Source organism: Anomaloglossus baeobatrachus, chromosome 1, assembly GCF_048569485.1.
Source record: "Anomaloglossus baeobatrachus isolate aAnoBae1 chromosome 1, aAnoBae1.hap1, whole genome shotgun sequence".
Lineage (NCBI taxonomy): Eukaryota > Metazoa > Chordata > Amphibia > Anura > Aromobatidae > Anomaloglossus > Anomaloglossus baeobatrachus.
In genome coordinates this window covers 98,330,190-98,346,749 of record NC_134353.1, presented here as the reverse complement: position 1 = coordinate 98,346,749, position 16,560 = coordinate 98,330,190, and the positions used below count along the sequence as shown (strand labels likewise).

The 16,560-nt window shown below is 51.1% G+C and overlaps 1 protein-coding gene across 2 annotated transcripts in view; it reads left to right on the top strand.

Moving 5' to 3' along the window:
- Positions 1 to 16,560, top strand: part of LGI2 (leucine rich repeat LGI family member 2) — a 98,636-nt gene that overhangs the window by 17,538 nt on the left and 64,538 nt on the right. The window contains exon 3 of one of the 2 annotated variants that reach the window (XM_075346938.1): positions 12,380 to 12,451. The exons of the other annotated variant lie outside the window; for it this stretch is intronic. Within the exon in view, the coding sequence (XP_075203053.1) occupies positions 12,380 to 12,451 (72 nt within the window). The remainder of the gene's footprint in view (positions 1 to 12,379; positions 12,452 to 16,560) is intronic. 2 annotated transcript variants of the gene reach the window in all.

Below are 16,560 nucleotides of genomic sequence, written 5' to 3'. Positions count from 1 at the left end.
GAGGAGTTCACAGCCCTGGAGGCGGGAAAACCAGGCAGATCAGAGAGAGTTGAGCTCAGGCAGATCTTGAGTGAGAAGCAAGTTAAGCTAGGGAAGTAGAAGGAAGTGGTAAAGGAGGACAGTAAGAGTGGCGACAGAAAAGGAACAGTTAAGAAAGCCTGAAGTTGGTCCGGGTGTGTGCCCCGGACTGAGACAGCAAGGTCAGCAGACGGCGGTGATAGTCTGCAGGGGGACTGCTTGGAGGTTGCTGGAAGGACCGCGGACGGGTGGTGACCCGGCGGTACTGGAGCGGTATACGAAGAACAGTCAGCACCAGGGCAGGGGCCTTTCGGATCCCGGTAAGGCTAGGAGTCGCCATAATTTGCCAAATCCGTCAGTGAAGGGGACCTCTGTCTCCTAACAACCAAGTCCCAATTGAAGGCAACAGTCCGACCGTGAAGGGGAGACACCGCCACCGCCAAGGCACCAGTTTCCCAGGGCCAGCGCCTGCGGGCAAAGTAGGGCTCCTTCGGCCCAGATTGAAGCCGAGGAGTGGGTAACCGGTGGGAACCCATCGCTACCAAAAAGACGTTACATAGGTGCAGGGAAGAGACCGTCACCGCTAACTGCAGGGAACATCAGCACCGTAACCGTCCGAGGGACCCGTCCAACCAGCCGTTTGTTTACCGAGAACTGTGTCGTGTTTACTGGCTGAGTGAGTACCTCCGTGCCGTGTGGCACAGCGCTGTCCCTGCGCCCCTGCACCTCCGCAGGCCCCATACCTGCCTGTCCACCATACCAACCCCATCACTGGGTCCCGGGACCACCAAAACCCCTACCCACGGAGGGGCAAACCAACAACTGGCTGCTCCATACCATCACTCCCGGGCTCCCCAGAAAGAGCAGCGGTGGTGTCCACTTAATCACCACAACCGTGGGTGGCATCACGGACAATAAACTATCCCAAAACCCAATCCCCTTTCACTCACGGGCGAGGAGCGCCGCTCGAGTCCCCGGGATCCGGCCCATCGCTCGAGCTACCGAGCAGCAGCAGCAGGCCGCAGCAGCCGCAGCGGCAGCCGGACCCGAGCAGTGGGAGAGCGCGGCGTCCCCTCCTCCGCCCGCGACAACTTGGCGTCACGAACAGGATCTTACCGCTCTGCCGTTGGGTAGAGGTGCGCCTTGTGACCGCCGGAGGTATCTGGCCGGAAAATTTCAGAAGTCGCCATCTTTGGCGCGAAAAGTTCCCGCTCGAGCGTCTTCTCGAGTAGTGGAGGCACGAAGGCCAAAACCCTGCCCCGATAGAGGAGGGGCCGGAAAAAGGCTAAGGGGGACGAAATGGCGACTGGTCGCATGTAGCCGCGGCTATAAAAGCAGGGACGCCAGGACTCTGCAGACATCTTGTTCCTGGGAGAGGCCGCCAGCAACATGTTCATGCCGTCCCGCAGCACCGTAGCCCCCGCGCCTGGAACCGCGGCGTGGGTGGAGATCCGGACCGCGCAGCTCTACCAGAGGCTGCAGGTCAAGATGCAGCTCCTCATAGAGGAGTGGGAGACCGACATGGCGGATGTCATAGCGACTGTGCGGAGACGCGAGGAGGAAGCGGAGGAAGGGAGGGTGAGTGACCCACGCCCCGATGCCCTTGAAGGGCCGGTCATCGCGGCTGCGGGACCCGGTCCAAACCCTCTCCCCCTGCTGCCTCCCTCGCCACCCGTCTCGGAAGCCGTGACCCCGCCATTAGGCCCACTACCACCGTCACCGGTAGCGATACCCAGCATGCCCGCCCAGGCGGGCCGACCTGCAGCCGGAGCCCGTAGTCGACCGGAGGTGCTGCCCTGGAAAGCCCCAAAAATCGAACCGGAGGCGTCTTCCGAGAAGTCCCCCGAGCCGGAGCTGATAACCCGTTCCGTGCCGAAGGCCCAACCGCGGAAAGCCCCTGTGCCCATCCCCCACACCTTGGCTAAGGTTGCGCCGGGTTGCCGCTGCAAGGCGGCGCCGAAGGCCAAGACACCGCGGGACCAGCCGCTCAGATCCCTGACAGTGGGCAGCGTTCAGAATGTCCCGCGGGGCCCGACCCGTGCGCCGGAGCTCGCAGCAGCGCCGTACTGGGACAGGGAGCCGGTACCGTTGGGCCCGGAGATCGGTGAGAGGGAGAGGAAGAAAGCGGAGCTGGTGGCCCGTGCAATCAGAGAAAAGGAGAGTCTGAGACAAGCGACTTTCCGTGTCCGGGGCCCGCTGTATGAGGGACAGGTGAGGCGGTTTGATGTCCGCCGGGTCTTTGGGTTTATTTATGAACCGGGCCTGGAGGCTGAAGTGTTTATAGCCCGGCGGGATGTGAATGCCCACCTGCCCGAGGAGCACCCCGGTCGTAACTTGATGCCGGACGACATAGTGCAGTACACCCGGCACTGTGGAGAGAGGGGGTGGTTTGCCCTAGATGCGAAGTTGAGGGGCAGCCAAGAGTCCCGTGTAAGTGCTGGGCCTCCTCCCCCAGAAGAAGTCGAGGACTCTGAGTAGGGCAGCGGAACCCCGTTGTCCAGTCCCCGTTGGGACCACCAGTCTGGTTGTTTAAAAAGTTGAAAATGAAGAATTGATTACCGAACAGTCACCTGATTGCACCGTGATTTGCAACCGGCCGTTGCCGGCACCGTTGTCCCCGTGGGGACCCCTTAGTTGCATAGAGAACTTTCTATGGACAAGCCCGTGAACTTGCAGGGCAACCACAGACGCTAGTGGCTTGTAAATAAGTTGTTTTACCGTTACCGTTTCCGCATTTACCGCCTCCGGAGAGGCAGGTTGGAGGGAGGGCCCACAGCAGAGCAGGCTGGGGCCCAGCCACCACAGGAACCGGTGGCTACCCTCTGGAGGGGAAGGACAGATCCCGCTCGGGTAACTGGTTCAGGACTGGGGTCAAGGGGTGGTGCCTGGGTTTTAGGGGCAGCATCAGGGCCAGGTTACTTGGGTGGGAGAGAGCGGAGACCGTAACCGTTAACCGTTTAAAACCGTAACGTTTAAGAAATGAACCTCCCGATGGGGGATGATGTTTTCCTACTTGTATATATGTTACCATTTTTCTTATCTTTTCAGAAAAACAAAAGGAAAATAAAACCGGTGTTGGACGGGCAGCCCGAGGACGGTCTGCGTTTTGCTAAGGGGGAATGTGACGCCCTGGGCAAGCCAGGGGTCACAGGTCACAACATCACATGCACCCCACATTCCCGGCAGGTACACCTAGGCTAACCTAAAATCCTTGTTGCCTTCCTCCAGGGGCTGATGTCCACACCAGGGGGTGGGCCAGGCAATTGGCTCCGCCCACCGAGGAGTTCACAGCCCTGGAGGCGGGAAAACCAGGCAGATCAGAGAGAGTTGAGCTCAGGCAGTGCTTGAGTGAGAAGCAAGTTAAGCTAGGGAAGTAGAAGGAAGTGGTAAAGGAGGACAGTAAGAGTGGCGACAGAAAAGGAACAGTTAAGAAAGCCTGAAGTTGGTCCGGGTGTGTGCCCCGGACTGAGACAGCAAGGTCAGCAGATGGCGGTGATAGTCTGCAGGGGGACTGCTTGGAGGTTGCTGGAAGGACCGCGGACGGGTGGTGACCCGGCGGTACCGGAGCGGTATACGAAGAACAGTCAGCACCAGGGCAGGGGCCTTTCGGATCCCGGTAAGGCTAGGAGTCGCCATAATTTGCCAAATCCGTCAGTGAAGGGGACCTCTGTCTCCTAACAACCAAGTCCCGATTGAAGGCAACAGTCCGACCGTGAAGGGGAGACACCGCCACCGCCAAGGCACCAGTTTCCCAGGGCCAGCGCCTGCGGGCAAAGTAGGGCTCCTTCGGCCCAGATTGAAGCCGAGGAGTGGGTAACCGGTGGGAACCCATCGCTACCAAAAAGACGTTACATAGGTGCAGGGAAGAGACCGTCACCGCTAACTGCAGGGAACATCAGCACCGTAACCGTCCGAGGGACCCGTCCAACCAGCCGTTTGTTTACCGAGAACTGTGTCGTGTTTACTGGCTGAGTGAGTACCTCCGTGCCGTGCGGCACAGCGCTGTCCCTGCGCCCCTGCACCTCCGCAGGCCCCATACCCGCCTGTCCACCATACCAACCCCATCACTGGGTCCCGGGACCACCAAAACCCCTACCCACGGAGGGGCAAACCAACAACTGGCTGCTCCGTACCATCACTCCCGGGCTCCCCAGAAAGAGCAGCGGTGGTGTCCACTTAATCACCACAACCATGGGTGGCGTTACGGACAATAAACTATCCCAAAACCCAATCCCCTTTCACTCACGGGCGAGGAGCGCCGCTCGAGTCCCCGGGATCCGGCCCATCGCTCGAGCCACCGAGCAGCAGCAGCAGCAGGCCACAGCAGCCGCAGCAGCAGCCGGACCCGAGCAGTGGGAGAGCGCGGCGTCCCCTCCTCCGCCCGCGACAATATGAGCTACACATAGTCATTCCCCAATAACATACACTACTTATCTATTAATAATCCTAAACGGTAGATGTAAAAAAATCTCTCCTATAAAGAGCAGTATTTTTGCTCTAATTATTTCTTTATAACCCTAATTCCTCCCTGTTAATGGTGTTTTTACATTGTTATACATTAGACGCTTTTCAGACGTGGCATTTGCAGGAATCAGCAGTTATTATTTAATATACCTCCTTGCAGAATAGGAGAAAAGCTCCGTATTATACCCAGAGTGGACCTCATTAATCAAAGCTAAATCAACACTTGGAAACTGTACGTGTGCGCTAAATGCTTTCTTCATGCAAAGTACATAGCTGGGATTTATAATGAATTAGGGGCGAGGGGATTACCATTTTTTATATTCTCAGCTATTTCTTATACATATTGTACTCTTGAAGGAGTTAAGCTTAAGACAGAATCTTATTAACGTGAATTGTATAAAACGAGCTGCTAATATTCTCTTATAAGTATGTACATTTTCAAAGAGGTTCTTAAAACTGTGAAATAAAGTAATCGCAGAGGAAGAGGTTTTCTGAACATACCGTCAGTAATCCCGCTGAAGAACATGCCAGTACATCGCTCTCCGGCTTGACAAGACTGCATGTGCTGTGCAAAAGATGGTATTCAGCTAGACTATGTTGTATAGCTTCTGTATTTAAAGGGAACCTGTCACCAGATTTGGTAACTATAAGCTGCGGCCACCACCACGGGGCTCTTATATACAGCATTCTAACATGCTGTATATAAGAGCCCAGGCCGCTGTGTAGAAAGTAAAAATGACTTTATAATACTCACCTAAACAGTTGGTACAGTGCAGATGGGTCAGATGGGTGTCTCCGTTCTCTGGGTGCGGCGCCTCTTCTTTCGGCCATCTTTGTCCGCCTTCTTCTGAAGCCGGAGTGCATGACGCATCCTACGTCATGCACACATGCCAGCATTGAGGTCCTGCGCAGGCACACTTTGATCTGCCCTGAGCAGGGCAGATCAAAGTATTATAGTGCACCTGCGCAGCAACTCAATGCAGGTGAGTGTGCATGACGTAGGACGCGTCATGTGTGCCGCCCCCGTGCCAGCAGCCGAGCTGCTCGGATCCGGATTCGCAGTGGCTTGAGGGGTCTCCGGACCCGGGGGTCGTGCGGACACTCAAATAAAAAAGGGGCGATGTATGTGCAGGGGATTTGTTGTAGATACTTCGTGACGCCACCCACGGTGTGTGGTAAGGTGGAGTACCACCGCTGCTATTGGGGAGCACCCGGGGGCGATGGAATGGCAACTGGATGTTAACCCCTCCGTGGGTAGGGGTGAATGCCCCGGGGCTCAGTGTAATGGATTGGGAGTAACGGGTGTAGTCCACGGCTTGGACCAGGTGGTGCAGGAGTACTCACGATATAAGGCATTAACTGACACAAGTCCAGGAATTAACCAAATTGCTGGTAACTGGTGCCCTCGGATGCTGTGAGGACGGGCCCCTCACCCAGGGGTGTAATACAGGTGCTTTTCTCCTGCCTGTTGTCTGTGTCTGCTTCGTGCATGAGTCCGGACCGGGTCCCGACAGTCAGCACCGGCGGGCCACTACCCTGTCCTGGTCCACTTCGGTTCCCCACAAGCGGCTGGCCTTTTCCTGAGGCCCTTACTGCCAGTCTCCCCAAGCTCCACACCAGAGCTCCTTCCAGACTCCACACCTCCTGCAAACTGCTCACTGCAAAAACTGGAAACTCCCTATATAGTTTCCTCCCAGGCACTTCAGACCTCTCGGCTCCGCCCACTGGTGTTATGTGTAACTGTTTTGGAAACTCCCCAAGGGAGAGTGAGATCTGCACCAAAAAGATGGATGCAGGCCTCTGTGACACCCTGGTTTTGCCAGGGTGTCACACATGCACCACAGCTTCAGAAGAAGGAGGATTCGGCAACTAAATAAAAAAAAAAGAAAAACCTGTGGAATGTAGGCGCACTATACTTACCGAATCTCCTGCACAGCTGTAAAACTGCTTCTGGGCCGCTGACACTACTTCCGAGGCCGCTCATTATTCTTCATGTATATGCGCTGCTTCCCCCGCCCACCGACAGTCGCTAAGTCTCTGTAGTAGCAGTGAGATAGCACCCCAACTCTCAGTGGCAGTGTGTCTGACTGCTTTCAATCCCAGACCCTGTGTGTGCCTCTCTATTGGTGTAAAAATAAATAAATAAAAAAATTGGCATAGCGTCCCTCCATATTATGATACCCAGCACAGATAAAGTATACAGCTTTAGGCTGCAGCCCCAAGACAGGTGCTTATCTCAGCTGTGTATCAAAATAAGAGGGACCGCATACAGCTTTTTTTCAATTATTTCTATAAATGATTTAAACAAAACAATGCGCGGCCCTTCAATTTTGATACCCAGGCATGATAAAGCCGACAGCTGGAGGGTGATATTCTCAGGCTGGGGTTTTATCTGGCTTATCCTGATTGCCGTGGTGGGGTGGCAGTTCGGGTAATAAGGAGTTAATGACAACTCACAACTGCCTCAAAGCCCTAGATTGGTAATGGGAGGCGTCTATGAGACACCCCTATTACTAATCTGTAAGTGAAAAGAAATAAACACAAACATAAAAAAAATCTTTATTTGAAATAAAATGCAAAAAAAACACCCTCTTTCTCCAAATTATTAACTCCAAACACCCAGTTCCGACATAATCCACATGAGGTCCCACAATGATTTCAGCTCTGTTATGTTACTGAAGTGACAGGGTGTGGGCACAGAACATGTCCGCATGCTGTGGCTTCAGGCAGAAAATAACTGAGCCACAGCAATGAGCGGTAACGTCACTAAGTTTATTTGCAGAGGTTCCTCTACTTGTAACTGCAGACCTCAGGTAACCTCATTAAACTCAGTGACCTCATTGAGGTCACTGAGTTCACAAACCTGCATCTCCTAGCAGAACACTGCAGGGGGGGGGGGTTTGCCAAGAGATGCAGATTTGTGGTGACATTTTAACACCATATTCCTGCACCCAATCTACACTGCATGGTAAAAAAAAAATTACATCAAAACTGCATCCTAACATTAACCCCTTATTACCCGGACTATCACTGCACCAGGGCATTCTGGATGAGCTGGGTAAACTTCTGGGATTGTTGCATCTTATGGATTCGACAATTCTGGTTGCAGGCTACTATTTTTAGGCTGGGGGGGCAATAACCATGGGTCTCCCCAGCCTGAGAATACCAGCCTCCAGCTGTTGACTTTATCATGGCTGGGGGGAACCACACGTCAAAATTGGGGGGGGGGACTACAAACCATTTTTTAAAATGATTTTTTTAAATAATTTAAAAAAAAGCCGCATACATTCCCTCTTATTTTGATACACAGCCAAGATTTGGAGGCTGCAGCCTGTAGCCCTATGCTTTTTCTGTGTTGGTTATCATAATATGGTGGGACCCTATGTCAATTTTTTTTTTATTTATTTATTTTTACACTAATATAGACACACACAAAGTGACTCTAATTGAAAGCAGTCAGATATGCTGTCACACAGGGTGGGGACGCTATCTAACTGCAACCAATCAGAGACCCCAGGACTGCCGGTGGGCAGGGGAAGCAGTGCATATGCATGAAGGATAATGAGCAGCTCCAGAAATAGCGTTACAGCCTTGCAGAAGACTCGGTAAGTATAACGCTCTTGCTCTAATCCTCCTATTCTTTTTACTAACATTTTAAAGCGTCGGATTCTGGCCCCCATAGACTTATATTTCGACCTGGCAAATATCCAGGATCAATTCCAGACTGGAACCGGGTTTTTTAAAAAATCCGGTTGGACCCGCCAATCCCGTATATCTGTGTGTCTGCTCATCACTAATAGAAAGTCATAAAGTGGCTTAAAGAAGTGACCTGACCATTCTTAAGGCAGCTCCCACTTGGAAGTGCCACCATCTTATATATGAAATAAAAAAAAAGCCGGTAAAAACTTTGGAGGGGAGCATTTATCTTTGATCAGGACATCAATCGAGTCCTGGTGGGCGTGAATTCAGGCAAAGCAACTAGACTGTTAACTAACGATATATATCGCCGGGGTCACGGATTCCGTGATGCACATCTGGCATCGTTAGCGACGGCGTTGCGTGTGACAGCAAGGAACGACCGTTAACGATGGAAAATGCTCACCTTATTGTCCATCGTTGACACGTCGTTCATTTTTAAAAAATCGTTGATTGTAGAGGATGCAGTTTGTTCGTCGTTCCCATGGCAGCACACATCGCTATGTGTGACACCTCGGGAACGTCGAACTGCAGCTTACCTGCGGCCGCCGGCAATGCGGAAGGAAGGTGGTGGGCGGCATGTTACGGCCGCTCATCTCCGCCCCTCCGCTTCTATTGGGTGGCTGCTTAGTGACGCCGCTGTGATGCCGCACGAACCGCCTCCTTAGAAAGGAGGCAGTTCGCTGGCAACAGCGACGTCGCTAGGCAGGTAAGTACGTGTGATGGCTCCGAATTACTTTGTGTCCATGGGCAGCGATTTGCCGTGACGCACAAACGACGGGGCGGGTGCTTTCACCAGCAATATCGCTAGTGATATCGCTGCGTGTAACACCCCCTTTACTCAATCAGATGCTTCCCTTCCGGACTAGATGCTAGACTGTTACACAGACTGGGAGACCACTTCAAAAGTTGTGTTTTTTCAAACAGCGGGATCAGATTGGTGTTACACACAGATATTGGAGATGCTGGGAATAAACCTAATATAGGGCCCGGGTTGGTGTACGAATTCAAAACATTGGGACTTTAAAGCCAATTGCAATAAGTTTATTTCATAAAGATTGTGCAAAGATGTTCATAGATTTTAACATCTGTTTCTTGTTACGTACCATGACCTCACTATCCATCTTGCTCTACTAAATCTCAAGAGTTGGGTCATGCATACACGTACAAGAAAAGGTATTCTTAGGCGGGCTTTGCACACTACGACATCGCAGGTGCGATGTCGGTGGGGTCAAATTGAAGGTGACGCACATCCGGCATCGCATGCGACATCGCAGTGTGTAAAGCCTAGATGATACGATTAACGAGCGCAAAAGCGTCGTAATCGTATCATCGGTGCAGCGTCGGCGTAATCCATAATTACGCTGACGCGACGGTCCGATGTTGTTCCTCGCTCCCGCGGCAGCACACATTGCTGTGTGTGAAGTCGCAGGAGCGAGGAACATCTCCTACCGGCGTCACCGCGGCTTCCGTAGGATATGCAGAAGGAAGGAGGTGGGCGGGATGTTTACATCCTGCTCATCTCCGCCCCTCCGCTCCTATTGACCGCCTGCCGTGTGACGTCGCTATGACGCCGCACAACCCGCCCCCTTAGGAAGGAGGCGGGTCGCCGGCCAGAGCGACGGTCGCAGGGCAGGTGAGTGCATGTAAAGCTGGCGTAGCGATAATGTTCGCTACGCCAGCTATCACACGATATCGTACCTGCGACGGGGGCGGGGACTATCGCGTGCGACATCGCAGCATCGGCTTGCGATGTCGCAACGTGCAAAGCCGCCCTTAGTCCCCTTTTGGATGAGGCTTATGAACAGGGCTTCTTGTTGCAACAAAAATATGTCTCCAAATTGTGGATTGGGATGACCCAGACCATCAAGAGATATGAGTTGGATTTGACCTATTGCCAGTAGCGTAAGTTTGTGAAGTTTGTGGGTTCCAATGCAAAATCTCCAACAGGGCCCCAACTATCATGGGTCTTTAATAGTAATAGTGTTTTCATATGGGCTAAAGGGACCTTTTGAGTTCCCATAGGTTCCAGGCCCCATGAGCAATAGCAACTACCATAACTACTCCTCTGGCTATGGCTTTCCCCTCTCCTCTATGCCACACTCACCAAGAGCTTTGTATTTGGATGAGGGGAAGTTCCTTTTTTTCCTATGGGTTTATTAAGTATATTTCTCTAGAAACTGTAATTTCTGAAAACATTTACGTTTAACAATGTAGAATAAATTGTGTCTATTAAATGCATACACAAGTTATATAGATGAGTTGGTAAAAAAAAAATAATAACTAGAAAATATTATAAAATGCAACTTTTCGTAAACTTTAAAATGCTACCTGACCTATTCTAAAATGTCTTTTGCTTATGAAATGTATGCCTGATTTTCTTTTCCTCATATGCTTTTAAAAATGCTTTAACTTTGCATGTATTGATGTTAGCTTTTTGAACAATTATTATTGCTATTATTAATATTTTTATTATCATTATTATTATTATACTTTTGGTTTGCTTTTTTTCCATTTTTTATTTTAATAATCTTTAAGGACTCAAATGCCAGTGCTGATCTTGGGAACCACATGACCACTATACACAATATATACAAAAAAAATGGCCCCCTTGGCGTACCAGTGTGTTGAGTTAACATTTTATAACAGACAACAAAAACACATAAGGACATGTCACTTTCTCAAAAAATTAAGTTAAATACCTCTAATCCCTGAGCTTTTCTGATTCTGCTGCCCTTTTCATTCACATTTTTCTCTTTTGAAGTGCAATATGTGAAATCTCTGCTTCTAGTCCAAGTCTTGTCTTGGGGCTTGCACTTTTACTCCTCTCTCACAGACACTGCTAATCACAGCTAAGCGTCTGATCTAGCAGTTTCAGATGCTGCCATCCTATGATTGGTAGCATCTGGTTGGGAAGGTTGAAAGCACATGTCCCCAGAGATACGCCAATTTGGTCTATATGTGGACATTTCACATGTTGTTCTCCAAAAGCAATAGATGTAAATATCTCCATAAGGCTGGTTTCAGACGTCCGTGCTTCTGGTACGTGTAACGTTCATTTTTAACACGGATGCCACACTGCCACACGTACCCATGTTATAATCTGGAGCTACGCACACGTCCATGTTTTCACTTGGACCGTGTGACTAGGCGTGGCCACGCACGTACACACGGAGACATGTCTGTTTTTTCTCCGGCATCACGGGTGTCACATGGATTGCACAATCATGTTATCCGTGTGACATATACTGGAGAAAACACATCACTTAAAAATAAAAAGATTTTCTATATTCACCTGTCTCCAGCTCTGCTTTCTCCTGCAACTGACCCCCACTAATTATGCTCATTGAATATTCACTGCACCTCGGACCTGGAAGTTGGAGTCGGGGACAGCATTGCTGGGACAGTGCCGGGGACAGCATTGCTGGGGGCAAGTGAGTATTCAGCAAGCAGTGTGTGTGCAGTGACTCCAGGAGGTCATCCGAGTTCCCAATGAACTCTGATGAACCCGTGAAGTCACCATCGTGACACCTGCTATAGCGCGGGTGCCGTGGGGGTGTCATCAGGAGGTTATCAGAGTTCATTGGGAACTCTGAAGACCTCCTGGACGTCACTGCACAGACACACACACTGTTAGCTGGATACTCACCTGTCACCGGTGATGCTGTGACACATGTATGACCATACCCATGCGTGTGTCTTGTACCTGATTAAATACAGACGTCTGAAATCAGCCTAATGGTGCAAAGCAGAGCAAAATAAAAAAAAAACAGCAAAATCGGGGGAGATCAAGGATTTCTACAAGATATTTAGCTCAATTTGGAATTAAACAAGTTTTAAGAATTCTTACACCAATTAAATATATACTGCTTATATAATCTTTATAGGGGCCAAGTCGCCTATATGACTTTGTAATTAGTTTGTGTTTTGGGGGTGACAAACTACTAAACATTTTGAAGACCCCATTTAAAATTCAGATGCCTGGTTTTATCAGAAAAGCGAGGCTGTGAAGTTTTCGGCTAAACAGCTTCCTGACGCATTAGTGTTGAGTCCTCCTGAAGCCAGCGCCGGTTGACTCAGCAGTGAATGGCAGAATATTGCACTCCTCAGTGCTGTGTAAGAGCAGTCAATACATTCTGCTTGACTAATTCTGAGCTCCATAAAGTCTGGTTCGCCTCTAACCTGCTGTCTTCATTTTCAGCTTGCTGAATTCTAACTCATTTACTGTCATTCGAGACGATGCCTTTGCTGGTCTCTTTCACCTTGAATACCTGTAAGTGCTTCACTTAATGTCATATTTTTTTATTCTGTTTTTCATCCTTTGGCATGTGCAATTGTGTAAAGAAAAGTATTCATATGAATTTATTACCCACCTAAAGGTGCTGCAAACACAAATACTCAACGCTTTCAATCAGTTCGTTTCATGTTCACTTTATTTTTATTTGAAGTGCAATATTTTTGACCTTGAAATTAAGCCCTACCCCATATAATTAAGCCCTGCCTACATAATGGATGGGAGCTACACGTAGCCTACTGGTGAGGTGGCTGTTAGTAATTAGTATTCATTGTTGTAATGCTCACCGCTGGTGAGGGCAGCGAGCGGAAGTGAACCCAATGGACCACAGGGGGAAACCAGACTTACTTTTAGTAGGAGGAGCTTAACTAAGGGGCCGCCGCAAGGCACAGTGCTCACACATCCGGTTTGAACACTGCGGCTCAATCCGGCTGTGAAACCTATGCAACGGATGCGGCGAAAACACCGCATCCTTTGCATAAGTTTTTATATGCGGCCCGTCCGTTTTTTTCCGGTTGCGGCACGCTACTAAGTATGCGCAGTGGAAGAAACCGCATGCAGGTGCCGGAGGCGGTTTTTGCCGCATCGCGCCGCATCCGGCGTCCATAGGCATGCAATGAAAAATGCGCAGCATCGGCCGGATGCGAAACGATGCAGTTTTTTTGCCGGAGCAAAAAACATGCCAGGGAACGTTCCATCCTGCCGCCGCATCAGCTAAATCTGCCGCATGCGGCAAAATACGGACGGCACGCAAGCCGATGCGGCGCCAATGCAAGTCAATGCTGGAAAAAAGGAAACTGGAGGCAAAAAAAACGGTTTTGTTTTTTCAGCAGAGCGCCGGATTGTGCCGCACTGCTACAACCGGATGTGTGAAAGCAGCCTAAGAAAGCAGGACATGTAGAACAGACACAACCGGGCAGATCAAGAGGCACAGTGTGGATGGTGAACAACAAGACAGTGAGAGGCAGGAAAAGAACTTCTGACTCGGGACATCAGACTCAGGTGCAACCAAAACGGCTCAGACAGCCAGGACAACAGGTGCAGACGGGTATGGACACAGGTGCAGGATACAGACTGGTACCAGGGATCAGAAAGGACAGAACTGATTGCATGCAGGACTGGTGCTGGAGGCTTGCAGACCAGAGCAGAGAGGCTGGACCGATACACAGGTTGTAGGATAGAACCCTAAAGACTGGCTCTGGCCCCTCTCATCAGGGGAGGGAGCCTTAAATACCTGATGCATCCCAGCAATAGGCTGGGGACACCTTAGCAAGGTGCGCATGTGTGACCCTCCTGGACTATTCAGGTCTTCATAGAGTACTGCACAAACTGCCCTCCCCGTGCAGTATTCAACCTCCCATGGTTCTGGGTCTCTATCCTGCAGTACTGCCTCCATCAGCATTCACAAATCCTAGATACATCTTGCACCATACCTGTCAGGCACACCAGTGGGCTGCTTAAGCAGGAATAGGGCCGCCCACCTAAGGCTCAGGCAGAGGAGGTGGGAGGTGTCAGTGGAGTCGAGTGGTAGCCCTCGAGCTGTGAGGAGCTCTGAGGAAGCTGGGAGTAGTGGTCTGGACCTAGAGGAGTCGGACCCCCGGTCACAGGGGATTGAGGCTAGGTGCCTAGAACCCATCAAGGAGGAAGGTCAGCAGCCTGGTCCTATCACCGGTCCGGGACCGATGGCACGGCGGGGTACATGGACCTTAGATCGGGGAGAAGCTTCAGGTGACCCGGCAATTAACCTGCGAAGGACAGGGCCTTTATGGAGTTTTCCCACGAAGCTCAGAGATCGGGGGCACTAGCGCAACGAGTGGGATAGGGCTTTCCTAACAAGTGGCCCACTCCTGAGAGCAGGCTCCCTCACTTAGCCACAGTGGGGAATGGGGCCCAGAAAGCTCCAAGCTACCGGGCCACAACGGACAATCTAAATTGAACCACGATTACCAACAGCATTGCAATGGCACCAGAACAGGAGGTGAGTATATGGTCTTTTATTGTAACTGGGTGAAACAAGTGGAATCAGAAGACGTTGTCCTAGTAGTGGACAGCCCCTTAAAGATATAATCTTTTAGTCTATACCGGCTGCCAACCACACAATGAACAAGCAAAGCACTCATTTATTGGGTAAAATGATCTTCTGCTCAAAACATCATTGTTCCCGACAGTGCAAGTCCTGTGCAAACATGACTCTACCTGCTGAAAAGTAGGGCAGCCCATGTTTTCTGAGTGATCTATTACAGATTTGTGACGCCCTGGACACCCCAGGGGTCATAGGTCACTACACCACACACCCCCCCACACTAGGTAGGTAACACCCGTCAACCACAAAGACCTGATTGCCTCCCTCAGTGTTGGACAGGCACACCAGGTGGGTGGAGTCAGGCAGAAAGACACGCCCACCGAGGAGTCTGCTGGCCTGAGGCAGGAAAACAGTAAACAGTTCAGTACAGTACAGTTGGGGAGCAGTAGAGTGAAGTGCAGTTCTGCGCGGGGCCTGGGTTGGAGCCTAGAACCCCCCAAACAGTCAGGCAGGCAGACGGCAGGGGCTGCCTGCAGGAGACCGGGAACATGACCGGTGGAACCGTAGGGACCGGGACAGGGTTGGAACCCGCCGGAACCGAACCGGGGAGCCAACAGTATAGCGGAGCACCAGGATGGGTACTCAGACCCTGACTAGGCCGTAGGCCACCACCATAGTCAAATTCACTGATTGAGGATCTGGACCTCCCGGGGTTCTTTCCCACCAAAGTCCCGATTGAAGGCAACACCCCAACCCGACCGGATAGTAGCCACCGTCAGAGGCCAGAGATCCAAGGGCTAGCGCCTGCGGGCAAAGGAGCTCCTTCGACACACCCGCCGGGGAGCAGACCACCTGTGCTTAGGCACCGTGGTCCATTTACACTTAGGTGCAGGAGAAAGGTGGACTCGGCCAACCCATCTAGTGGACTGCAGCCGGCTATCACCACGTTTGGTTTACCAGTGACTCTGTGTGACTTAATCGTGAGTACAACAGTGCCATCCGGCACCGCGCCGCACCGCAGCACTGCGCCCTGCACCAGCTCCCCGCAACTGGGCCCCGGGACACACTGCAGCTACCCACGGAGGGGTTAACACCAAAGCTGTGCCCTGACACCGCTCCCGGGAGTCCCTCACCTCTACCACAGCGATGGTGTCCACCATCACCACGACCCGTGGGTGGCGTCACGAGCAATCACCCCGACACCCGAAATCCCCGCATCCCCTGCGTGTAGCGCCAGCCTCCCTTACAGAGCAAAGTGACCCCCGGGTCCGTGAGAGGCTCGAACCACCGACCGCAGAATGAGCACGGATCCGAGCGGCTCGGCGGTCGCAGCCGAGGCCGCGGGGCGGTACAGATCCACTGCAGATCGCTCGGCATGCATTATTTACTGCGGTCTGTCTGCGTAAACAGGAGTCAGCAGTTGGTTAGTACCCCCAGTTAACCATATATTCCTTCTCTTCTACAGTGCAGATACAGAATAAATACTTGCATCCAGTGACCGCTGACATCTTGTCTGATTACATCCTATTTCTTTGTTTCTTCTCCATTTTGTCAAACCTTCAAGGTGATGTCCTAACGCCATGGCATGGTTATTGCAGAGTTTGACCACACTGATCACCACGCTCCTAAAAATAAAAAGAGGACTCTACATGAACCCCACCATTCAAAATATAAACTGATAATAAGCCATCACTGTGCCCCTATTAACTATAATTAGCCACCTTATCCTCACACAATAAAAATATAAATTAATTAGCCTCTGTACTCTTTCCCCTAATTCACTATCCTGTCCCGAATTCCCCACCACTGTGCTCCTCTCACTCCCCAATTCATTGAAATTACATGTTCTCCCCAAATAATCATATAATGTCCTCTCTCCCACAATCCTATCCCCCATTCATTATGTAATGTCTTCTCTTTCACTCTCCCACACTTGATTCTATAATGTCCTGTCTCCCACTCTTCCAGCCCCCAATTTATTATGTAATGTCCTCTCTTCCACACCCAATTCATCATGTAATTGTTAGGCTCGCCGGGCAAGCAGGGATTTTAGTGGACCCACTGG